Genomic DNA, 27,208 nt, shown 5'->3' with positions numbered 1-27,208 from the left:
GGTATTGAGAACTTGAATGGGCTGTCTTTAGAGGCAATGGATGCTCTTGATCACACTTCTGATCAGCCATGTTCACCTCAGCTGACCCTCCATCAGTTGTCAAATCTTGTCAGTTTTATCTCCAGCATATGTTTCATATCTTTCTCTATCTTTTCACTTAAATAGTCCCCACCCTGGGGTAGTCTTTTCTATTCTTTCCCTGCAGTCTCAGAATCATTTGATGATCCTGTCTTCCCAGTCACCTCTCTTATTCCCAATATCCACTCAGTTTCTAAGTCCTTTCAGTTGTATCTACATAATATCCCTCATATATGTCTTTTTTTTTTTTTTCCCGTTTATATTGCCATGGCACTTACATATCCTAATTAAGATACTTAATCACTTCTCATCTCTACTATTGTGATAACTTCCTTATTAGGCTTCCTGCTTTTCCAGGCTCTGCTTTCTAGTCACAAAGCTGCAAAAATAATCTTTCCAAAGCACAAGTCAGACCACATTATTCCTCTAATTAAAGAATTTCTGGCTCAATCTCTTCCAGCATAAAACAGATTCCCTAGTTTTCCATTTAAAGCTCTCTACATTGTGTCTCTAATCTGCTTTTGCTGTTCTGTTCATACTTGTGCCCGTCCCACTAAATGTTGTAGCCACAATTCTTTGAACTTGCTATATGCCCTATTTCCCTTGGTAAAAATATAAAGCCAAAATCTTTTGATAAGTGTAAATATTGGAAAATAGTATTTCATTACAATTAAATCTGCTCAAATCAAATATTTATTTGAATCTACCATAAGTAAGATATTTTGTTAGCCCTGTGTTATATATTTTATATATATATTTTGTAAAATCTTATGGTATTTTATCTTGGAAAAAAAATTCAAGGCTTTTTGGGGATGACTTTTAAGACATGGACCAGTATCCCATATATGATGGCAACTGAAGGGAAGAGATGAAATTTTAGCTGAAAGACTAGCAAGCTTGAAAGATATGAATGTTTATATCTCTAAATTCTTGGAATTTTCACAAATTTGAATTCATTTGGGACACATGTTCAATGATTGCTTTTTTTAGTGTAAAACAAATCACGTAAATGCTTTTATTTATATGTTGAGCTTTTCTATATCATATTTTTATAGCACTGTAATTAAAAAAAACATCAGCTAAGTATCATTTTAACTACAAAACATTTATCTTTCTATATGTAGCTAAGCGAGGTGGTACAGTGAATACTTATTGGACTGGAATCAGTAAGATCTGAATTCCAATGCAACTAGCAACTGAATTCCAACAACTAGCTGAGTGACCCCAAGTCATTTAACCCCATCTGCCTTATTTGTAAAATGAGCTGGAGAAGGAAATGGCAAACCATCCAGTATTATTGCCAAGAAAACCTCAGAAGGATCATGAAAAGTCAGATAAGACTGAAACGAATGAACAATATATAATTAAAGAACCAAACCTGTTATTTGATTATAAAACTGTTAAAGGAAAACCCTCTGAATCTTGGATATTTTAGAAGGACCTATCAAAAGTTGTTAAAAAAAAAAAAAAGTAAAGCAGTTTAGGAATAAAGAAAATAAGCTTTGGCTTTTTTTTTTTTTTTTTCTTTTGAGGGGAGGGGGAATCCTACAAGGAACAACTTTTTTCCACAGATAGGATATATTCATTTGAACATTGTATTAAATTGAGGCAACCAAATGGCAAGGTGGATAGTGTTGTGCTGGGGATCAAATCTGGACTCAGCTATATATTAGCAGGTGACCTTGGGGAGTCACTTAACCTCTCTCAGCCTCAATTTCTTCATCTGTGACATTGAGGGCATTGTCACACATGTACCTCAGAAATGTTCAAGTGAAATAACATATAAAGTGATTTCTGAACCTTAAAGTTTTTTTTTTTTTAATAAGTGCTAGTAGAATAAATTATTATTATCCCCATTTTTGTCATTTTCATTTGTAGGAATTACTTTTTTTTTTTTTTCCTTCTCTGAAATAGGACCTGATTTTTCATTGGTTTGGAAAACTTAGTGAAGCTCAACCTTTACTCTTTAACTTACTAAATTGTCTAAATTAGACAATAGCCTGAGGCTATACAAAAAAAATGACTTGCCCAGCTTCATACAGCAATTAATATTTGATAAGCATGAATTTCTCCCAAAACTTAGAAAAATAACAAAAGTTAAGTACTAGGTAGTATAAAATACTTTTATGTAAATCAAAATCGGGGTCATAACATCTGGACACATTACTAAAAAATTATATTGACTGTATTCAGGGACTAGTATAAATTTTATGAACTTATTTTGTTGTATTTTTTAGGTAAAATGTTTTCCTATACAAACACTCAAGACTTTTAGGACACCCTGCAACATAGGTGTTTTTCTGGTTTTAAATAAATATATATTAAATCAAATTCCATCTTTTATTGGATATATTTAGTGGGAAGTTAAGTGGTATGTGGACTTTGATTATGACTAAATGACAATCATATTAATAAACTAACCATTTATTTTGATGTAACCATGCCTATTAGCATTGTCTGAGTTATTACTACTTCATTTGATTAAAGTCTTTATTAAGGAGGGCAAGGTCTTTGGCTGGCTTCTGTAAGGTTTATTTCATTTTACTCTTCCCCATGACTAAGGACTGACTCTTTTTACTTCTTACCCAGCATCTCTCTTTTTTATACCTTTTCATTAGACATTTATTAAATGATTTTTATATACATATAAGTTTCCTGAATGTCGCTAGAAAAATTTTTTTCATGAGTATATGTGTAGATCATTGTCTTCAGAGCCTAGCAGATTGCCTGAAATATAGTAGCTTAATAAATGTTTGTAAAATTGGATACAGCTAGCTCCACCACCAGAAAAAGATAAGCTTGATCAATAAATTTCATCTTTTCATATTTTCCCATATTCAGAAACCTACCAGCTGGAATGGGTATTTCATTGAACACTGGAAAGACATTTAACATTCTGGACCAGTAGAAACTTCACTAGAATTTAAAAGAGGATCATTTGGAATGCAAATGCAAAGTTACTTATATTTGTAACTGACATAATCTCCATACAAAATCGTGAATCAAAACCTTAAAACTTCAGAAATTTCTCTTCGAGTTATGCTCCTGAGGTCTTATAGATAAATTATATAGTTGACTAGTTCCAACTTTGTGGTCATTTTGTTCATCTGAAGGCAGTAGTTTTCAATCCCTTCAGTTCTTTGATTTATATATTTGACACCATTTTCCTTAAAAATATATAACAATAAGAGCAGTTTGGAAACACCATCAATAATTTTTCTGATTTTTGAGTGTAGAAAATATATACTAATTCTAAGAACTTCTTACTTTAGTTTTTAAATTAAACAAATTAAATTTAGTTTGTGATTCTGTTATTAGTATATGTCTAAATTTTCATCTATAATAAAGCTAATACATCTATTACTGATTTCAAAAATAGTATATACTATAGGAATATATATATATTCCTATAACATAGGAATGAGTAGAGCAAAGAGTTGGAAATCTGCCTTCACCTACATGTCTATTAATGACTAATTTGTCTAATTTTCAGTGCAACAGGTTTTGATTCCTAGGATAGATGATATGAAGAATAATATTTGATAAATGGGATTGCCTATAAAGGGAAAAGGGACCCTTCAGGTGTTTTTAGGTCATAGGGATAGCCTTATTTTAAAATGTGTTGCATTGGCAGCTACCTATTAATTTTATTCCAATTCTGATATTTCTTGTCATAGAGATAGAGACCTAAACATATATTTGTAGACTGGGGATTGCAATATTTTCATCTTAAATATATTCTTTAAAGTTAAAGTGTACCACAAACATATCACACACAAAAAAAAAAGTTACAGGAAATATAATGTAAGACATAAGACATATTCCAACATACTTATGGATATTTTTAAAATTTGAGTACCTAATTGGTCAGTTTTTAGGTTGTCTTTCCCCTGACTATCTCACCCAAAAGTTATTCATAAGCTGCCATATTTAGCTTAGTGGTGAAATATATGTAAAAGGGAAAAAAAAAGATGACATTTTTCTCTCTCAGATAACATATATTTCTGTAAAGATTTTGATATCTTTTTTCTCCTTTATTTTTATGATTAAATTTTTAAATGCTTTTATTTGTGAGAGAAAAATTCATTTTGCATGATGATATAGACTTAAGTGCTTTGAAAATCAAATTATATCCTTGGGAGTTTTTGATGAATTGTATTTTTTTTTTAACTAAAATTTCATTTTATCATTTTTTGCTGGATTTTAACATTTCTTCCAAAATTCATTAGGCTATCTTAGCTAGTGGCATACTTTTCCACTTGACTGAAGAGACATGCCTTTTATTTGAGAATTTTAAAAGATAATTCCTTGGATCAAGTGCCTTGTCTAAATTATTTATTCTAAACTAATGCTTTAGTTGTGTTATTCTGATAAATTTGGTTCAGTTTTTTAAAGATGAATTCATATCTCCCTTTATTTAATCTAACAAAATTAAATACTTAAATATTAATTCTGTTTAACATTTATTAAACACCTCTAAGAGTTGAGTGTTTGATATGCAACTATTAGGATCTTTTAAACCAGGATAGCAATTATTCTCTAGACATGGAATTGCTGAAATTTGTGTCCTCTGTTATTTAAAGCTAGCAAGGTGGAGCAGCTGAGCCTAGAGTCAGGAAGACCTGAGTTTGAATCCAGCCTCAACTACTGACTAACTGTGTGTCTCTTTGCTTGCCTCAGTTTCTTCAACTTTAAAGTGGAGAAAACAGCACCTCCCTCTAAGCATTGTTGTGAGGATCAAATCAGATATTTGTAGTCCTTAGAACAGTGACTGATACATAGTAGGCGCTATGCAAGGACTTATTCCCTTTCCTTCTGTGCTCAAGGAAGTATATTCTTTTTACTAATGTAAATTCCTTTTACTAATGTAACAAGACTGATGTGACACATCTAAAAGACCTTTCTATATGGCAAAAATAAAAAACAAAACAAAATGAACAATGAAAAATATGAAAGGCAAGTCATAGAACTAATAGAAAGACTTATTATAGGAACTATGAACCTATATACATATTTAAGTATGTACATAATATATATATATATATATATATATATATATATATATATATACACACACACACACACATATATATATATATATATATATATACACACACACATAATTTTTAAAGAAAAAGATCGTTTTGGCAAAAGTTTGGACTTGTACTTCATTCCATTATTCTGTTTTAAGAGAACAAAAGACTACTTGGCCAACTCGTGTTGCTCCAGTAGAGTTGTATCTGATAGATAATAAATACTCCAAGAGTAGAAATTGTGTGGGGGGGGTGTGTTTTGTATTTATATTATCATCCCTAGCACTCAGCACAATGCTTAACAGGTAGTAATTTCCTAATACATGTTTGTTAATTGATTTCTCATCTACCTGTGGGTTAGTTCATTGTAGCAAAGGAGAGCTGAAATATTCTTTCTATGAAGGAAATTTTGGAGAAAAGGACCTTGGGATTCATCTATTTCAATTCCTTTATTTCGCAGATGAGGAAGGAGTGCAAATACAGATGGGAAGTAGCAGAGCTAAGATTTGAATTAAGGTGTTGACTTCAAAACCTTTTTCCACTAAACCATGTGGCCAGTAATTATTGATGATGATTTTCCCAAAGGTATCTAATTTGTGCCTTCTGGCTCCAAATCCATCTCTCTGCATTATATCAGCATGCTTCTCTAGCAAAAAGACAAGAAAACTTTATTTTTTGCTAGTACTTCCCTCTCTCTCACCTAATACTATATATTTAGTACCTAACTTGTCTGTATCTATCTCTATATGTGTTTCTTTTTTATCAAATGTAAGCACATTGAAGATAGCAATTCTCTCACTCTTCTCTTTGTATTTTCTTTGTCTAGCACATAATAGGCAAAACATGGTGTTGAGTATATCATGTCAAATCAAGCCTCTTTTTAAGATTGAGAAAGAGAAGGTACCCTTTGTATAAGATATTGTCATCGATACCAAAACCATGGAATAAGAGAATTAAGTAAAAATAACATTTGAAGAAAAGACGCTATTCAGCATTTTGACATTTCTTACTTTTTAATGGAGAACATTAATAGAAATCTTGAGTAGGAGGTGGCCAGTAATAACAACCTTTCACAAAGGCTGGGGCTTAGAGCAATGTTGCTTTTGCCATTGATGCCCTTTGTTCCAAATTGACTGCCTTTTAATGTTCCTTGTTTTAAATTAAATTCTATTACAAAAATGACAGTAGAATGAAGTCTTTCTTAACACACATATCCCCATACTTTAGAACTGCCCCATTTATTTCAATTATTATTCAGTTTAATAAAATCAAAATGTAATAGAAAAAATTAACCTGTTAAGCCGGATTATGGCCTCTCTCAGGAATAAATCTATGTAGTCATAATGTATAATCTGGTTTGGGATAGCTTTAGGACATGCACCAGAAAGAGATTTTCTTCTATATTAGGAGCTAGTTTTAATTGCTGGTGGCAAGAAGGCAACAGTATTTTTCTAAAATCATTTTGAAAAGCTATTATTTCAGAACCATAATTCATGGTTCTAAACAAGTCATTTAAAAATAGCATTTTTTTAAAATTTTTTTTTTTTTTGGGGTTATTTGACCACAAGTTTGAAAAAAATTTCAGCTATTTATAGATAATACAATGAATGTTATACAAATGTTAGCTAGCACAGGGGCATAGGCCTGAAATTAGTAGGGATTTACAGAGAGTGGATTCATTTACCCAAGTTAGAATTTGACTGGGATCTAAAAGGAAGATCCACCAAACCTTCAACAATATTTTTAGATTTAATAGACTACAAGAGGTCTGAGCTTGTTGACTACAAATGGATTAGATTTGTTTGGCCATATTTTAAGTAGATAAAAAAGAAAAGTGAAAATAAAAGGAAAAAAGAAAATTAATACAAGTTACTTACAATTTCTCCTTAACAGAAAGTTATTGTTTACTTTCAAATATACTTTACTATACAGGATAAGATGCTTTATATACATCCTAAACTTTGAATATTCATTTTATTTGTCATCTAGGAGTTAATATGGGACCAAAAAAATTAAGAAAAAAACAAATTATTGTTTTGTATTTAAAGATATAAACAAAGGTTATTAAAATATTCTGTGATAAAGCTTCATTCAGGCACTACTAATCTGGAATTTTTGAAAGCTTAACCTATTCTGAACTGAGGTTCACTTTGCTGTAAAAGATAATGTACTAAATAGAAAATATAAAATAATTTAAGAGAAAAAATATTTTTAAGGATTTCAGCATATTTTAAGAAAAAACTAATTATAAGTTTATTATTCATTAAAGCAACCTTTCACAAAGGCTGGGGCTTAGAGCTTATATTAAGCAATAATAGAACAATTTAAATTATCTGAATTTACTTCCTGTATCTCTATAATCAAACTTAATTCCATTGAAAATGTAATTTCAGACTGGTCTTCCAAGTTCATATTTCTATCATATAGTTTTCTTTTATTTCCAAGGAACTGCCTTCATTATCTTTTTTTTTTTTTAATCAAGCATTGGAATTTTTCCAAAAGGTCATTTTCAGTGACCTAATATTAACAAAAAAACAAATCTTTGGTTAAGTTAAGATAGCGCAACTACAACTTTCCATTAGAAAATGCTCATTTTAAATGATGAGCCTGTGGATTTCAGAAAAACCTGGAAAGACTTACATGAACTGATGCCAAGTGAAGTGAGCAGAACCAGGAGAATATTGTATACAGTAACACTGTGCAATGTTCATCTATAAAAAACTCAGCTCTTCTTAGTCATACATTGATCCAAAGCAATTCCAAAAACTCATAATGGAAAATGCTATGCATATCCAGAGAAAGAACTATACTATCTAAATTCAGATGGAAGAATACTATTTTCCCTTTTGTCCTGATTCTTTTACATGGTTAATGTAGAAATGTGATTCATGATTTTATATATATATATATATATATATATATATATATATATATATATATATATATATATATATATATAAACCTTGGATTACTTGCTGCCAGGGGAGAAAGTGGGGGAGAAAAATTTGGAACTCAAAATCCTATAAAAGTAAATATTGAAAACTCTCTAGATAGATAGATTTGGGAAAAAATAAAATACTATTACTATTAAGCGAGGGTAAAATAAAATAGAGAAAGGGGCATGGTGATATTGTGGACTAAAAGAAAATAATCCTTTTTAAAGCTCTCAATGTGGGAGAAAATCACCCCAAACTCATCATGGTCTAAAGAGTACAACCTAAGGCACCTCAGAATCACAGATGACATTATCATCTTTACTAAAGCTCTAAAGACCAATAATGAATGATTTGTCTTTGGAATGTGAAGATGAAAGCCTGATGATTTAAAAATGCTTATTGCAACCAAGGTAGAATTAGAATCTTTAGAATTTTAGAGTTGGAAAGAGCTCACTTTACCAGTGAGGAAAATGAGCCCTAGAGAGGTGAGTTGCATAAGGTAATGATGGCAGAGTTGCACCCAGCCAGGAGAGATGACTTGTATTTGAATTTGAACTGTTTATGTAAAATGTGGCAATTGGTTTTAACCCTCTGGAACTATTCGATGCAAATTCAAATAATGAGACTACCTCATGGATTCATTGTTTAAACTATTTGGCATCCTGTCTACAGAGGAATTCTTTGAAGTGTATCAGCTAATAAATGCAGATATTCTAAATAAACTCAGCTAGGTTTCTGAAGATTTGAGTTCACTCTGTTAAAAAGAATCTGTTCATGGTTATAAAAGCAACAGTTCACTAGACCTAATGATAGTCACTATTGTTATTCTAGATGACAGGTTCATAAGCACCCAGAGCTAGATCACTTAGCTTTTACAGATGAGGAAATTAGTACCTAGAGAGGCAGAGAGATTACCCAAAATCACCCAGGTAAATATGTGGAGATTGCTGAGATTTAGACTCAAGTCATTTTTCCAATTAATATGAAGAACAACTTAGATAATATTTAAAAAAAAAATAACTTTTTTTTTTTTTTTTTTAACTGGGTAAAATAATCCTGTACAGTGGTAAAATGGAAAGATCACTGAACTTGGACTTGAAACACCTGGGTTCAAGTCCCCACTCTAATACTTCCTACTTATGTGAATATTGAAAGCAATGATCATATTTTAGGAATCACTTAACCTGTATGAGCACTGTTTTCCTCATCTGTAAAATGGGGATAACACACTTTGCTTCACAGGTTTGTAAGGAAAACACTTTATAAATTGAGAAGCATGATCTAAATATTTATTATTATTCCGCAGAAGCCTTTGTATTAAAAAAAAAAAAAAAACAAACCCCAAAACATTCCCTATAGACTTAAGATACATTGAGCCATTGTATTTTCATTTAATGACTGACAGCACATTTAAGTACTGAAATATTTTTCAAGTGGGAACATTCTAATAGTGTTCCATATGCAGTTTAATTGTGGTAACTAAGCAGCTTATGTCTAAAACCTTATAGAAATCAGATTGAATATCATAAAAATCATGATTTGGGCTATAAAAATTAGATTTTTCTATAATACTCTTAGCCACCGGAATCAGATGCATTTTCTTGACTGAAATATGGAAAGAGATAATAACATTTTACAGTCAGTGGTGGTGGTGGTGGGGTAGTCTTAGGTTAAATTCACCTGATTATATGTTTATATAAAAGGTGTAGTACATACTATATATTTAGACATATAATGAGGGTATGTAGTAGTGTATACATTTAATAATACTTGATAAAAATGAAAATTTGCCTTAATTACTGACTACCCCTTGTATGAGCCTTATTTGTATGATGACATAAGTGTTGTTATTCAGTACTAGGCTAGTCTGCCATGGACCTCTAGCAAAGTCCTACCAAAGAGAACTCTGCTGAAGACTTAAGTTTGTTACCTTAAAGTAGTACTGCGGTATATACTTTAGAGAACCAGAGGATTCAGCATACTAAAATACATACAGATGAGTACATTTAAAATAAAACAGAAAAAGTCCAATCAATACTTTCCTGCAAGATTGTACAACCTATACCAAGAAAATGGAGAGGTACTACAGGTTTGGAGAAGGGCATGTCCTCTTTTTTTTTTTTTTTTTTTTTTTTTTTTAAATTGTGAAGAAAATGGATTCTGCCAACTAGAAGCAGGTGTCAGTTCCTGGAAAAATCCCAGAAAGTAGTGAACTTATAGAAAAAGAAGCATGGTGATGAAAGATCCATGTGAATAGGACATGCTAGACATATTGCCTTTCATTTTTGGACACAATTGCCACAGTGTTAGATCAGGGCAGATCTACTTTACAAAAGTATTTGATAAAATCTTGTGCTAATCGTGTGGGAGAACATTGGGGGGGGAGGGACTAAGTTAACTAGTGGTACATTTAGGTAGATTTGAAATGAGTTGAATGATTGGGAGAGGGGGTCAGAGTCATTTTTAACAGTTTGGTACCAGTTTAGGATGACTCCAATGGAATATTCTGGGGATCTGTGCTTGGTCTTGTACTGTTTGGTGTTTTTATCATGGATAGAAGCATGGATGGTGGTGCTTTTTAAAATATGCAGATGATTCAGAATTGTGAGAGAAAGCTGATACTCTAGATGATAGGATTCAAAAGATCTTAATGGAATAAAATATTGGGCCAAATTCAAGAGTAAGAAATTTAATAAGGATAAATGAAAAGACTCACTTGGATTCAAAAAGTCATTTTCATAAGTCCAAAGTGGGATAGTTATGACTGAAGTTTGTCTGAAAGCAAATCAAACCGTATGTGGAATAAAATCTTTAGTGCCGAGTACCACAAATTAGGGCACAAGTTAAAGAAGAAGAAATTTAGACTTGATGTAAAGAAAAACTTAAAAGGAGAATAGGATATTTTGGAACAAAACTGATTTCCCCCTCCTAGTCCCTTCCAACTCTGAAATTCTGTGATCCAATAGCAATAAAATCAACATTCCTTATTCCTGTTACTGTAAGGCTCAAGAAATTGATTTAAAGTCTAGCAGTGTTAAGAGTACAGGAGTTGGAAGTTAAGATCTGGTTTCAAATTCTGGTTCTGCCTTTGTAATTTTAGGTAAGTCCCTTCACCTCTGTGTCCCCTAAATATTTCCATCCATAAAAAAGAGGGAGGGGATTAGTCTAGAATCTATCAGGGGTTCTTAACCTTGTGACCATGAACTTGTTTTTAAAAACAATTTGGTAACTGTATTTCAGTAATTGGTCTTTGTAATCTTTTGTGATTTATGAATATAAAAACATTCTAAGAAGGGATCCATGAAACAAAGTTAAGAATCCCTGGTCCAAATGATCACAAAGCCCATTCTGTGTATTTATTATCTTATTATCAAATCTGAAAGGAAACCTACAGGACATTTAATCTTAGCTCTTTTGGCAGGGAGGGGTTCTCCAAAGGACTTCTTTTGACAGCTTCTGCTGTGCTATAAATTTTATGTCACTGATGTTTATATTTTGATTTCTAGGTTTCTTTCCTCATTTTATACAGTTTAAAGATTTTTCTGTGTTTGGTAACCACATATTCCTTCTTCAGCGTACACATCCACAGCAACAGGGAAAGAATATATTTTTTATAAAAATGGACTGCTTTGAAGATCTGAATTGAGCCCAAGATATACAGCAAAATGGGAAGATATTCAATAAGTCTAACCCAAAACTTAAGTTTTAGCATGTTTCTCATGCAAGTTTTGGGAGCATCAAACTAAATCTACAGTTGGCAGAAGTCCAGATATATCTTAATTGCACATTAACTAAAAACTGTACAGCATTTAGTGTTTGTGATAAATGCAAGTATAATCTTATTACAGTTTTGGCATTCATTAGGAAAGCATATTAAGCTTTACAATAGAAATGTTTAGATTACACAGAACTTGTGCTCAAGTACAAGATAAAACATTTTCCCTCTTGTATCCCACATTCTCTTTTTAGGTCTGGCCCATCTCCTGTACGCTGGGAGCCACCTTTGGGTACATGGCTGGTCTTCTCATTTCCCCTGTCTGGATTTACAGGAACAGGAAGCAGCTCACATACAAGAGCAGATAAGTGGAGCAAAAAGAGAAAGCGTTTCTTTGTGCAGATTCCATAAAGACTGTGCAGAAAATTTTGTGGTCAAAGCAGAAGATTCAAATCTTCCGAAGTATTATACTACAAAGCCAAGCAATTCCATTTACAGCACTTTTTATGCAGTTGCAACATGGTGTGGTTGTAGCTTTTTAAACTATGAAACCCCTGAGAGATTGTACCTTCTAGCTGAAAATAAAGTATTTGTAACAGATTGTGGCTTCAGATGCTGTTGGCTGCTTCCTGGCCAGTGGATGGCTATTCTTAATGAACTTCACAGATTTCTGAAGGCAGTTACTTTCTTGACCTCAACTTCTAAACTTTACCTGCAAGAGGTTTATCTGTACCGTTTCCTATAGTGGGAGAGAAATACATAGTATTCCTGGCCAAAGCAGCCCTGTCTCACGTGATCAAACAACAGTTTATGCATCTTGATCCTATTCTTTTTTTCACCGTATGTTTCTTTGGAGTTAAAATGGCTATGATAGCTTCATCAAAAACTGTCTTCAGACCCTTCTGTGTTAAAGCTGAGCACTCCACATAGCAGCATGCTCCTATCTGTGGAAGGAAAAGATCAATAATTAGGCATTTGTAAATTTTCCAAAGCAAATTATTACAAGGTTTTTGCCTGGGGAAAAAAAAGTGCCCTCTAAAACATTTATGATAGTTTTTTTTAAATATTAAAAGATACTTTATGGGGCAGTTAGGTGGCACAGTGGTTAGAGGACCAGCCCTGAAGTCAGGAGGACCTGAGTTCAAATTTGGTCTCAGACACTTAACACCTCCTAGCTATGTGACCCTGGGCAAGTCACTTAAACCTAATTGCCTCAGGAAAAAAAAAATACTTTATTTACACTTAATTTCTAATTGACTACAAGGAACAATATAAATTTCACACTGATACAGAGCCAGAACCAAAAATATTCACTTTTCTTTTAGGTCTGTTCTAGAAACTACTAATAATTCCAATAAAAAAGTCTTAATATGTACCACTATTATTTCTTCAAGCGAATGACTGCTTATTATCATCATGATTAATTCTACAGAAGTTGAGAAAAATCATGAATTAAGGTTACTTTTAAACCAAGTTGCAAGACTGATAATTCTGTTGGAAAAGTTACTGAAATTCTGCACTTGCTCCACTAACCAGATGCATGTACTAAATTTCATGTTTAAATAGTTATTTTTTACTTGTCTGACTAGTGATCAAAAAAAGGATTTAAGCATTTCAATTTTATTTGCCTTCTCTGTCCATATTTCTAAGTTTATTAAAATAAATTAAATAGTCATACTTTCATCCCTGATTTTATTTTTACCTTATATATCTTAATAAGAATAAATTTGCCTGAAAAAATGTATAACTTAAGAATGATCAACTTACCTCTTTTGCTAATTTTTGTCCTTGTTCCACACATATAGGTTTTTCTTTCATATCATTCAGTCTTGCTAAAGTTTTGGGGTCATCTCGAAGATCAATCTAAGAAAGATCAGTAATGTGTCAAAATTACAAGACTTTTAAAGATTAAATGAAATATTTATTCCCACATTCCTAAAGAAAACAGATTTTTAAAAAGGTTTATTTCTTTTCAAACTAGTGTGATTTCTTCTTCCAACATTTTCTCCAAACTAATTACACAACTTAGTCTTAATCCAAAGGTTAAATAATTTGGATTGCTTGCTAAGCCTTGAGACCAATTGAGTGATCCAGACCCCCCAATCAACTATAGCAACTACGACCAGGAATCTTTTTGTCTTGAATAGAAATTGAGTTTTAACATGGTTTATTAAGTATCAGGCACTAAGGGGATTACAAGATAACAAGATGGCTTTCTGATCCTTAAGTTTACAATTTAGTTGGGGGTGAGGGGGAGATGATAAATTTTTTTTCAGTGATGTATGACTATTCATAATACATATACATAGTAGTATGGTCAAGGGGAGACTGCAATAAATTCTCAAAGAAAAGGTCCAAAGTTCTGGAGGAGCCAGTTTCTGATGGAGAAATCAAAGGTCATGATTAGGCTTTAAATTAGGTAGGAATTCTGCATGTTGAGGTTAAAAGGTGGGACAGTAGTGTATGAAGGCTACTGGCTGGTCTAATTTGGCATTTAGCCAGTAGGAAATGAGACTACATCTTTTTAAATCAAGGAAGTAGAGTATTACTGTTTTCTAAGCAAGCAACATGATTAAACCAAGATCAAATGATTACCCAGTAAAAAGGAGAGCTACAGAGTAGAAAGGGAAGAGTATAGTTATCAGACATACCTGGGTTCCTATTAATAAGAAGGGTACATTCGGTGCATATTCCTTTAATTCTGGGACCCACTCCTCCTTCACATTTTGAAAGGAGGCTGGGTTTACCACAGAAAAACATATAAGGAAGACGTCAGTCATAGGATAAGATAAAGGTCTCAGGCGATCATAGTCTTCCTGGGGAAAGAGGAAAAAATTATTTGTTGCATTTTTGAAGTTAGATATTCAGGAACAGCAGATAAATTGAATGTTTACTTAAACACTCTTAATTTTTCATGTTATTTGATAAAAATTGTTTGGTTATTTTCAGTTGCGTCTAACTCATCATGACTTCTTTTGGGTTTTCTTGGCAAAGATAACCAGAATAGTTTGCCATTTCCTTCTCTAGCTTGTTTACAGGTGAGGAAACTGAAGTAAATTAGTGTCTTGTCCAGGGTTACACAATTAGTCTGAGGCTATCTCTGAACTCAAGTCTTGCTGACTCTGGGCCAGCACTCTCTCTAGCCACTGTGTTATCCAGGGACCTTTGAATAAAATATTTTTACTCTGTGGTAGTTAAACACTGGGGTGGAGGTGAACTCAAAAGTATAATGCCATTATTAACAACAAACAATCCTGAGAATAATGGTTACTGAAAGACATTTCTTATGTTTAAGTTCAAAACCTCTAGATTTCCAGCTCAAGGTTCTCTTCATATATTAAGCACATTATGTACTATAGGGCTCAGGCTAGTCCTTTTAAAAAAATAAATACAATGAATTATCTTTTAAAAGATTCCATAAAATTTTTTTTTCTCTAGTCCTATGATTTCATTAGTACCATGAGCTCCCAGGCAAGAAACTGGAACTTAGTTTTAGAGAAAGCCAAAGGCTCTGTGAGGATGGGTATCTGGGCCTAGGCTTGTAGAGCCATGCTATGTCAGGAGCCTTGCCTGACCCTTTGGCTACTCCTGATACTCTCTCTGAAAACTACTCAGTTTATAATACTTTACCTGATCTGAGATTAATACAATAAATTGTAGTCTGTACTGGTAGAATGATCCCTGTTAGTGCCTTCATCTTAAATGATTCTTGTCCTATATTTTTCAATATGTTTTTCCTTTGAGCATCTCTTCACTCTTCCACTGGGCTATAGGATAATGAGAGCTTATGTACATTTGCATGTTTCATAGGTTGCTACAGCCAAAAAAGTCAACATGTAGAGGCCAGCCTTCTGAATGAGGCTCTCCACTGCTGGCTAGACTAGTTCTTGGATGAAGACAATCTCTCACCATTACTCTACTTGAGTTTTTTCCAGCTTGGCAGAACCTACCAGTTACTCAATACAGCATTTTGTTTTAAAAGCTCTGTGGTACTCTGTGCTAGGCCCGAGGGGATATAAATCCAAAAAATGAAAATAACTATTTGTCATTTGTCATTCTTGTCTCTTAAAAAAACCTTTTTTAGTGGAGTTTTGTATTAAAAGTTGCATATACTGTTTAGTCATTCATCTGTATACAACTCTTCATGACCCAGTGGACCATAGAGTCCATGATGTTTTCTTGGCAGAGATATTGAAATGCTTTGCCATTTCCTTCTCCAGTGGATTAATGCAAAAGGAAGGCCATTGGCTTGCCTGGGGTCATACAGCTAGTAACCAGAGAGGCTGGATTTCTAGTACTTCTATCCATTAAACCATCTACCTACCTCAAAAAACTGTATAGTATACAAAAACTATAGTTTTATATTTTTGATCATACTACTTTAAATACACTACATTTAAGACATGCAAGGATAATAACAACAGCCTATATGGAAGTTTACATTTCAAAAGGTAATTATTGATACTCTCTAATTTGATTGCCACAACAACTCTTCCAGAGATTATATTCTTTTTTTGTTTTTTTTTTTTTTTTTTTTTGGCTGAGGCAATTGAGGTTAAGTGACTTGCCCAAGGTCACACAGCCAGGAAAGTATGAAGTGTCTGAGGCCAGATTTGAACTCAGGTCCTCCTAACTTAAGGGCTGGTGCTCTATCTACTAGCACCAACTAGCTGTCCCTATTATATTTATTTTTGCAAATAATAACTACTAGCATTTGTATAGAATTTTAAGATTTATAGGACATTTTATCTCATGTGATCCTCACAACAACCCTGTGAAGTATGAGCTTTTATTAATCCCATTTTACAGAGGAAACTGAAGCTGAAAAAGATTGACTTTCTTCCCACACTCATATAGCTCGCAAATGATGCAACAGAACTAGAATTCTGAGCCTAACAACACTGACCTACCTTGTTGTCTCTAAGTAAGTAAGTAAATTGGGATTGAGAAAGGTTAACTTTCTTCCCCAAGGTCACACATTTCCTAGAACCTCAGGATAGAAAGATCATCGAATTCAACAAGTACCTCTACCACATACTCAATAAGTGGCTGTCCAGCCTTGATCTGAAAACTTGTAGTGAAAGGAACCGATTTTCTTCCAGGACAGGCTTTTTATTACTTTTATTAGCTCTAATTGTTAAATTTTTCCTTGCAAAAGCTGTAAATTAGTGCACATACTGTCAATCACACTTGTCAGTTTATTGCAACTTTTTTTTCACTTCTTATAAAAGAGGATTTGATGGGGATTAGTGTTGATGCCAAGAGTTTAAAAAAAAACAATAATAAAATATTTTTTAAAGTCTGTTTTTGTGATATGTTAGGAACATTCTCTGTGGTACATCATCCAATCCCATTACAGAAAATTAATCCTTCACAATGAACATGTCTCATAGATTTAGTAAGGTTTCAACTAATAATTTGATTTGTGGGGTTTTGTGTGTGGATCAGATTGCTATCCCTGATCCAACGTGTACAAATCACAATGAAAAAGAAGGGTTATCTCTGTCTAGGGTTTTTTATAATCTTCGTATTGGGAATTCACTTGTTCACTCGTGAAGTTTGTGTATGTGAAACTTAATACTTTATTGGATCCCTGATCTCATCAGCATGGGCAGTCTTTTCAGTTAATATCATTTCTTTTATGACTTATTTATATCCTTTCAATAAATTCTCCCTACAAGTCCACCTAACTTCTAGGTCTTCTAATGTTCCACGAATACCAGTGCATCTGACAGGCTTTCACTACACGACCAATCCACCATATTTTTTGTTAAACATCTTTTACACTACATATTATATTACATTTATACTTAACATATTACATGTATTATACTAGGTTTTGTGTATAATTCATGATTAGTTTTATACTTCTGTTTACATCTACTAAGCATTTCTCAATTGCTATTTCAGATAGTGTTAACAATGAAAAGAAAAATGAACTTTGGAGTCAAAGGACCTTGGTTCAGATTCCAGCTTTGTCAATAATTATTATGTGGTCTTAGTCTAGGCACTTCACCAATTTGTGCCTTAGTTTCCTTACCTGTAAAAAAAGGTTCTTAACTAAATGACCCCTAAAGTTCTTACCAATCCAAAACTGATTCAGTGATTATTCCACTAAGTTCAAAGTATACTACAACCTCCAAATCTTTTTCAAATCAACTCCTGTGTAGCTGTGTCTCTCTCATAACTAAGGAATTTTTCTTTTAAACCATATGCAATTTTGATTAACATACTAGCTACATGTTTTTCTAAATCAGATCAAAATATCAGATAGCCATGACTCATACTTACTCTTCAGATCCCAAATACAGCACACTCTTCACTGTACCACATTCACTTTCCAAATCCACATTCATGATAAAAAACTCATCTGGCATGCTCAAGGAATGATGGATTACTTATCAATATGTCAATTACCATTTTTTATTGAATTAGGATTAAAAAAAAAACCTAAACATTCCTATTGATCAAATAATCTTTGAATCCTATCTTAATAAAGATGTTGATGAATAAGATGCTAATCCTGATCCTTTTGTCACTGTACTTCTTTTTTAGGGCACATCTGTAATCAGAAGAGAATATTCTGGTATTTGCCAATTGGGTAGATGCCAGGGAATCACAGAAATCTTTCCTTTTATCCTCATGTTTAAAAACAGAGGACCAGAGTCAAATCTGTTGCTTTTGAGCAAACATTGTTGCTGGAGAATGACCAAGAAGGAAAATTTAATCATAACAGGTAGTAAATGCAAAAAGCTATATAAAGCAGGTATTTGTGGTAGAAAAAAACAGACCAGAGTTCATCCTCACTGCCATTTTGACAAGTCACAACCACTCTGTGGCTCAGTTGCCCTAAAATGCCTCACAGCTACCATGAATATGAAAATTTTTAAATAATGGTAAAGTAAAAAATGATAATAACCATCACTTTGAAGATTTGCAAAGCCCTTTATCTCATCTGCTCCTCCTTGGAATGTAGGTGCTATGATTACCCCCAATTTATTCCTATTGAGTCAGTGGCTTGCTCAAGATCATAACAGTGTACTATCTGTGTTCACATTTGAACTCAGGCCTTCCTGATTCTAAATCCAGTGCCCAATATACTAATTACCCATAATAGACTATTTATTGGCAATCCATATCTTTATTTATTTACTTATTTTTGATGTTTGATGACTTTATTGTTTTACAATTGTATGATTTTTCCATGGCTCCATTTGGAGTTTTATTAACAAAGATAACTAAAATGGTTTGCTATTTATTTCTCCAGATCATGTATGGATAAGGAAACTGAGACAAATAAGGTTAAGTGATTTTTCCAGGATCACACAGCTACTATGTCTGAGGCTATATTACAAATATAGCTGACTCTAGGCCCCAAGTTTTATCTAATTTGCCACTTAGGTGCCTGATGTTTGAAGACTAGTAATCTATATTTTTTTCCTTCCTTTTTTGTAGGCTAATTTTTTTATTTTTTATTTTTTTTAAAATTTGAACACATACATATGCATGGGCAATTTTTTTTTTTTTTTTTTTTTACAACATTATCCCTTGTACTCACTTCTTTTCCGAATTTTCCCCTCCATCCCTCTACCCCCTCCCCTAGATGACAGGCAATCCCATACATGTTAAATGTGTTACAATATATCCTAGATATAATATATGTATGTAAAACCGAATTTCTTGTTGCATAAAATTGGATTCAGGAGGTAAAAGTAAACTGGATAGAAAGATAATAGTACAAACAGTTTACACTCAATTCCCAGTGTTCCTTCTCTGGGTGTAGCTGATTCTGTCCATCATTGATCAACTGGAACTGAATTAGATCTTATCTATGTTGAAGATAGCCACTTCAATCAGAATATGTCTTCATACAATATCATTGATGAAGTGTATAATGATCTCCTGGTTCTGCTCATTTCACTCAGCATCAGTTCATGTAAGTCTCTCCAAGCCTCTCTGTATTCCTTGGCAGTCCAAATTTTTAGAGGGCATGTATATTTTTAAATTGTGCTTTTGCTGAAAAAAAATAAAGTTTTGTTTTCTTGGGTCTTTCTTGTCCCTTTTAAATTGTAAATTAGTCTTCTAAAGAGCAAAGAACAATTGTAATTGATTTCTAACATAGCTACTTAACCCAGAAACATTATTCTTCTGCACCCTTAATACTTAAAACTGATCAAGCCAATGGCCTGCCATAATCTGGTTTGCAAAATGGGTGTGTTTCATGTGTAGTATTAAAAATAATTAATACTTTTTCCTCAATGTCCTGTGACTATAACTTATATAGTGTATACAGTTAATGGTGTGCTGTAGTGACCATTTAACCTATCCAGATTTTCAATTTCCACTGAATTTGAATCAATCCAGTAAAAAATAAACCAACAGAAAAAAAAAAAACCAACACATTAACAATATTTAACACAATCTTTATAGAAATTTATTTTAGTAAAGGAATGAGAAGAGATACTATTTCTCTGACCTAAAATACATCAATAGTCTGTGTCTTAAGATGAAAACACTTCAGCCTCTAACCTTAGATCCAATGTTTGATTGCTACCACAAGGATCAATTCATTACCCTGATTAACTAAAGTATTAATTTCCTTTAATTGCATATTAGCATCACTTTATTCATTTATCCATGCTACATGAAATTCTTCTGAGATAAAACTGCTTGAACTCAAAGCCTCATAAGTGAACCCAGGAAGAAATTTTGTAAGGGTAAACATAATCTGCCTCATCCTCTACGTACTTTTAACTTGTCAACATAAAGTGATCACTGCCCTTAATTTGGGCATGGTCAATTATCCAAGTAACTTTTTTTCATTTGTCCATGGTCAAGTCACAGTGCTCTTATTAATTTTTTAAAAACCCATTAAAAATTTTAGTTCTAATTGAAGAATCTGGCATGTATTTTTAGGTACTAATACATTTAAAACTGGCAACTAAAACATCAGAAGCTCAAAAAAGAACCAAAACATTGAAAAAGCTGTAAAATAAAAGAGTACTTTAACATGAAATTACAGACTTAAAGAGTATGCCTTGTACTCTAGATTCCTGCTTTTTATTTTTGGCCAAAGAAACACCTCTCATCAGAAATGCTTAAAGTGTTTTTTTTTTTTTTTTTTCTTTTCCTAGTGATACTCTTTAAAAAAATTTTCCATCTGAAATATTCCAATGGAATGTTTTCAAAGATTGTTTAGAAATGACTATTCCATTTTTCTACCTTTATCCTTCAGAGCTGATTCCTGCCAATAAGACTATAAATTGGCTAGCTGAGTCAGTATGGACCTTGACCAATAACTGATGGAATTCTTAGGAGTACCTCCCTTCTGAAAATTATTAGAAGTCTTATTAGTGGGTTTATGTCCCACCCCAACCTAATTCTTCAAGAATTTCACTCTCACCTAGCACTTCTGGCTTTGACCTTTTAGGAGATCACTGTCAATCAGAATCTGGGGAGAGGTGAACTATTAATGATTCTGTACTCTTTAATTCAAGTAGATGAATATCAGGGTGAACCAAAAGGTACTCTTCCTGCTCTTACATTTTGCCAATGGTGCCTGTTAACTTCTTAAATCCATGTTGTACATTTTGGCTCTAAAACTGGCAAGTTAGGTGCTTGCTGGCTTTGCTATGAATTATATGTGCTAAGTACTTTATAAACTTTAAAGTGTTAAATAAATGTCAGTTATAAAGATTAGCATCGCCCTTAAGATTAGTCATTTCTTAATTAGGGATATAAGTATATTTGAGTATTTATTAGTTACAGAGATGAGTGTGTAATATAGACATAAGGATACGTGTGTGTATATTTATATAATTAGGTATATTTATATTATTAATATAATACTTTATATTAATTATGAGGGTACACATGGTATGTGTGTACACACACACACACACACACACACAAAACCCTGCCTAATATAGGTTGATTTAAGTACCATTTGAAAAGCTTGATGTATATACTCTAATAAGTGATCTTTCATTTAAACATATAACATAGTTATACATAGTAAAATATTTCAGGGGTTTATTATTTCATCAGTATGAGAACTCCCTGCCACAAATGTAGATTCTGTCCTCCCTAACTCAGGAAGAGGTAAGCCAAACAGCTCACTATAATGAGATTAATGACACACCAGACTTTAAAATCTATTCATTGTTCATTCTACTTTTAAATATTTTGAGATTTTTGATTCATCAAGGTCAGTGAAATTTTCATAAAGACAAACTTCAACTCCTCCATACCTCAAGGATGTATAATTTTATCAGTGTAGGTATTCCCTTCACTTGGATAAAAAGATAAAATCTTTTTTTCATCATAAAGATACAACTCTTATAAGCCATCCAGCAGATATTTTGAGAGCCGAGGAAGTTGAAAAAAATCCATCCCCCTAAAGCTAAGTTTGTGATGAAATTCTTTGTAGTTAACTAAACTAGTGCTCAAGGCAATATACAACACTGAGCATGTACTAGAAACCTAGATCCCTAGAATGTAGCATTTTTCTGGCATAGTCTTTGAAAAGTCACCTCTATGCCATGATGAAGCATTCAAGTAGGACTTTATGGTCCATTTACACAAAAATAATAGTCATCTAATAAATCTTTAATGATAGTTTTGCTGATGGTTTGAACCTGTAAGAACTAAAAGATAGGAGAAAAATATTGGTGAGTTTGTATAAAGAGAAAACTGAGGAAACTACATGTGTGTTTCTATATTATCCAGCTTATCCATAATTAAAATTATGCATGTTAATTTACATTTTATATGTTGATTTATATATGCTTATCTTTGTCATTTTAAATGAAAACATTCTAGCAAGCAAATGCAAGTTTATTTTTTCAGTCTATTAACTGCTGTTATTTTACAATAAACTACTACCTAGAAATCACAAACCAATATTTACTAGAAATCTGTTATAAATCAGGCACATAGCTAAGAGCAATTAAATTAATTCAATATTTGCTGAATAGGTATACTGTACAAAACTTTACAGGAGATACAAAAATGAATTGCAATTATTTTTATAGTAATTTTATAAATAATTATTGTTAATATACACAATACACGATTAGTAAATATCCTAGGGAAAAAACAAACAGTTTTTGTTACCTCTGGGTATATAATAAAATCCACTCTTATCAACATTTTCTTTGCCTCTCCAAAGAGTGCCTGTGAGTTATTTTTCCTATCACTTGCATCTTTCCTGATATATAGCAGAAATTTCAAAAGGAATGGTTCATTTCTTCCAATAATGTATCCATTCACTGATCATGGATCTCACATTTAGACTATCAATAATCAAAGTTTGATGGATCAAAACACTGCAATTCTTAGCATCCTTTGTCCCTTTTCCAATAATTTTATCATAGTTTCTGTAAAAGTTGGAGGTTCACATAAGGCTGAGGTCCACTTTTTTCTTTTCTTTTTTTTTTTTGAGGTCCATTTTTTTCTTGGTTTCATAGATTACTTCCATTTTGCCTCTTCCTTTTGTCCCCCAACCCCAAAATCATCAAGTAGCTAAATTGGTTCTTGGAAAACAGATTTACTCATTCCAAGGACAAGCAAGGATGAAAGTGGAAGGATTACAAAGAGAAGAAAAAAGGAAAAGATTTGCAAAAATAATTTCAAGAAATCGTTCTTAATACTTCGTCCCCAATATCACAGTTCTGTATATGCTTCTAGAGGAAATAGAGATGCCATTAAAATGAATAGAAGACAGCGGAACAAAACCAGACTGGACCAAATGTATATAGAGCAGATTCACATTGGAGACAATACAGTTATAACATCACTGAAAGATTGATATACAAGTTATTAAAATATATTAAAGGCATGGGGAAAAAACCTGAGACCTTATTTACAAAAAAGAAGAAACAGAGCACATCAAAAACTATCATCTATAAGAAATATTTAAAAGTTACCCATGGCATCCTTGATGAGAATATTAGGGGAAAAGGCAAATTTTGTAAATGACAGCAACAATGAACTACACCTTTACCATTTCACAATTAAAGTTTTAAAAAAACATAAGATTCCATCATGCTTATTTTTTGTCAATTGAAAGAAAATTTCATTTGGTAGAATAAAATGCTACCCTGCAAGCTCTTTTACAAGTTATTTCCTATACATACATCAGAATCACTGAGGATTCTTTGAAAGATAGAACCACCACAAGTCAAACCATAAATATCAGATAAGGCCTAAAAGAGGGAGCTTAATGCTTAGTATCATCACTGTAGGAGAGGAAAGACAGTTTTGAGTCCAGAAAGGTTCCCTATGGATTGTGAGATGATCTAGATATTCCTGTTTACAGATGATATTGTGAATGCAGCAAGCCCCAAGAGCCTTCTGGAAAAGATCTGTAAGTAATCACTCAAAGAAATTTTGGCCTATCCATCCACATAGGAAAGACAATTGAATGGGGGTTGAACTTGAGAGTTAGAACAGGAGGAAGAATGAGGTGAACTGCAATATCTTTTTCTTCTACCCAACTTCCCTCAAAAGCAATGGTTTATCTTTTCACATTAAAATTCTGTGGGTGCTGCTACATGCCAAGGAGACATGGGATACTACTGCCTCAAAAAAACTAAAAATGGGTATCACAATGGAGACACATGGTGATTGCAAGCATGCTGCAATGTGTAACCAACAAGGAGTTTTGAAGAACAGAAGTAAAATATGTTGTCAAGTAATTATGTGACAGGGAAGAAAAATGAGCTGTCACATAGCAACAGGAAAGGAAATTAGATGAACAGCCAGAGTCCATCCCAAGAAGAATCAAGAAAACCTCTAGAATGTTGCGTGAAGCCCCACAGTGAACTCTGGAGAGGGCATGGACAAAAGCCACACAGGATGGGCAAGCATGAGTTGCAACCTGAACTGATGGAGCAAATAACCAAATTAATGAGATTGTAGATCCTTCTGAATACAGACACAAACAGATGTAATCTGTAAGAAATGGCCAGTCTAGATGATAAAGCAACTTTGTTTGATTGATAAGTCAAACTTTATTTGATTAGCTCAAGAGGAGGTACATAAAGTAACTGCCATACTAATTGGAGTAGGGAGAGTTCATTATGACCAGAAATAATTAAAGAAAATTTTATGGGGAAAGTGAGATGAACTGCTCCTTAAGGAAAGAGATTCACAGAAATCAGAATTGTAGACCTGAAAGAGACAATGCAGTCCAAACCTCTCATTTTGCAAGTTACCAGACTAAGGGCTAGAGAAAATGAACGATTGACCAATAGCCACACAATGATTAAGTGTCACAGAAAGACCTGCAATTGGTCCCTACTGTGATAAATTTCTGTTACTGAGGAGGAAAAGCATTCCTGGTAAGGGGGACATAGAATACAGAAACATCAAAACTTGCCAGAACCTTAAATGTTAGTATTTTTTAATTTTACGTTTTAGTATTCTCTGAGGATGGCAAATTGCTCTTAAGAATTTTCTTGGTATAGATGTTTTGGTCATTGGGGTGTGTCTTTTACACTCCTGTGTATTTCCTTAGTCTAGCCTCAAACTGGATTTCTGTTGTATAAGACAAAAAAATCAAGGGTCTAAGTGCTCTATTCACTGGCCACCTAGATGCCCCTTGAAGATTTTTAAGCTGGGGAGTGACGTGGACAGATCAAAAATGGAAGAGCCTTTATAAGCATTAAGACCAATTAGGAGGTTAGTCATAGGGAGAAGTGGTACTAGTCTGAACTAGGATGGATATATATGACTACAAAGAATAACATATGAATAATCAGTCATAACTGTTTATCAAATCCCTACTAAGGACCAAGTATAGTGCTAAGTGCTGGAAATATAAGTAAAAGGCAATCCTTGCCTTTAAAGACTTTTAAAATTATAAATAAATATAATAAAATATATTGAAATATGACATATTTAATATATTTATATTTAATAATTATATTTAAGTAGATATATATATATTTAGTAATATATAAAATACTAAATATTTTAAAATTAAATAATATATAAAAACAAAGTTTAATAGGTGTTTCCATTTTCAAATAACACTAACATAAGTCTATTCTTCTTAACTACTCAAATTATAATGAATTTTGAAAAGTTTTTTAAATAAAAATTAGCATCTTGACATTAAAATTATAATTAAAACAACTTCGGAAATACACTCTCATTCATATGATAGCTGACAATGTTGAATATCCCAAAAGTACCATATGATCTTCACAACCACCTTATGAGATAGATAGGGCTAAGTTATACCCATTTCACAGATGAGGAAATTGCCCAAGATCACAGTACTTAGCAGAAAGCCCCTTTATCTTGCTCTAGTGCTGGTTGTCTATCATTCTTGCAGACCAAAATGACAACCCTATATTGGAGTCAAATTAGTATATCCCAGTATGGCTAATCAGACCATATAAAGTCAAAATGCTCTGCCACAAGTCAGATAGAAATAGTCCCTATGAACATTTGGGTTGGATTTTCTAACTTTGCGCATCTTGCATTTTTTCTGAGCTAATTCATTCTGCTTTTCTCATAGAGCACAGCATCTTCTCTGACTCCAGCCCTTTACATCATCCCCTTCAAGCTTCTTCACATTGATAACTTCATTTTTCACTGTACTAGAGCATATGAGAGATGTACACTGAATACGTGCCACATCAAACTAACACACTAGAGAGAGATCTGTGTATAATAGCATTAATGCAAGTAACATGTTTTATAGTTATGGGTTTTATAGTTATGGGTATGTATGTTTTATCCTCTCACTGTCTCAATTATGAGGTCCTTAAGTATTTCCCCTCCATCTATACTCAGTCCTTTTTATGTATAGGCAATATATTAATGTTGTCTAGCAAATACAATTAGTTACAAATTTAAACATCTGAATTTTCACTAGTGGTCCAGGAGGAAGAATAAGAAAGTTTTGCCCACAGTTTATCTTTTTTTTTTTAAAATAGATTGATAGAACTTATAAAGTATACTAAATACTTAGGAATATGGATAAAATTTAAGAAAGTTTAGGCTCAATAACTCTTGATTTGTGATTTACAAAGGACTATTTATCAGTTTCTTTCAAGGTTTACAGCAGTAGTCATGAGAAGGCCTTCCATCCCAAGCATCTGTTCCTAGTGAGAATCTAAAAATAGATCTTGGGGAAGGCCCTTAATGACATCCAAGCTACAGAAAGGGTAATTGTGACTGAAGCTGAGGGCACCAAAGGGGGACGCTAACATGTGTACTAAAGATGATTTCAGAAGATTAATATTCTTGTCACTAAAGTATCCATTTCCACAAAACTTGCTTAGTGATATTCTATACATTTTTATTCACTATATCACTATTTTTCTTTCATCACTTTAGCTCATTTCAAATTTATCTCAGTGGAATTTAAAAAACACAATAGACCACTGAGTATTTTTTCTTTCCTGGGAGAAAAATACCTTAGAGAAGAACAG

At 32.8% G+C, this 27,208-nt stretch overlaps 2 protein-coding genes across 4 annotated transcripts in view; one reads left to right on the top strand and one right to left on the bottom strand.

Moving 5' to 3' along the window:
• Positions 1 to 12,362, top strand: part of PIGF (phosphatidylinositol glycan anchor biosynthesis class F) — a 35,370-nt gene extending 23,008 nt beyond the window's left edge. For 2 of the 3 annotated variants that reach the window (XM_074286764.1, XM_074286765.1), the window contains exon 6: positions 12,017 to 12,362. In XM_074286764.1, coding sequence (XP_074142865.1) covers positions 12,017 to 12,130 — 114 coding nt within the window. In that variant the 3' untranslated portion in view covers positions 12,131 to 12,362. Of the gene's footprint in view, positions 1 to 5,571 lie in introns of all 3 variants that reach the window. The other variant, XM_074286766.1, reaches the window with a different exon arrangement.
• RHOQ (ras homolog family member Q) overlaps positions 6,106 to 27,208 on the bottom strand; it is a 47,523-nt gene continuing 26,420 nt past the window's right edge. Inside the window, exons 3-5 of the mRNA XM_074286768.1 lie at positions 14,414 to 14,578; positions 13,530 to 13,625; positions 6,106 to 12,706 (exon numbers count right to left, since the gene is read on the bottom strand). Coding sequence (XP_074142869.1) covers positions 12,551 to 12,706; positions 13,530 to 13,625; positions 14,414 to 14,578 — 417 coding nt within the window. The 3' untranslated portion in view covers positions 6,106 to 12,550. The remainder of the gene's footprint in view (positions 12,707 to 13,529; positions 13,626 to 14,413; positions 14,579 to 27,208) is intronic.

This window comes from Sminthopsis crassicaudata, chromosome 2 (genome assembly GCF_048593235.1).
Source record: "Sminthopsis crassicaudata isolate SCR6 chromosome 2, ASM4859323v1, whole genome shotgun sequence".
Taxonomy (NCBI): Eukaryota; Metazoa; Chordata; class Mammalia; order Dasyuromorphia; family Dasyuridae; genus Sminthopsis; species Sminthopsis crassicaudata.
Note: the sequence above shows the minus strand (reverse complement) of the source record. Positions and strands in the feature narration are given on the sequence as shown.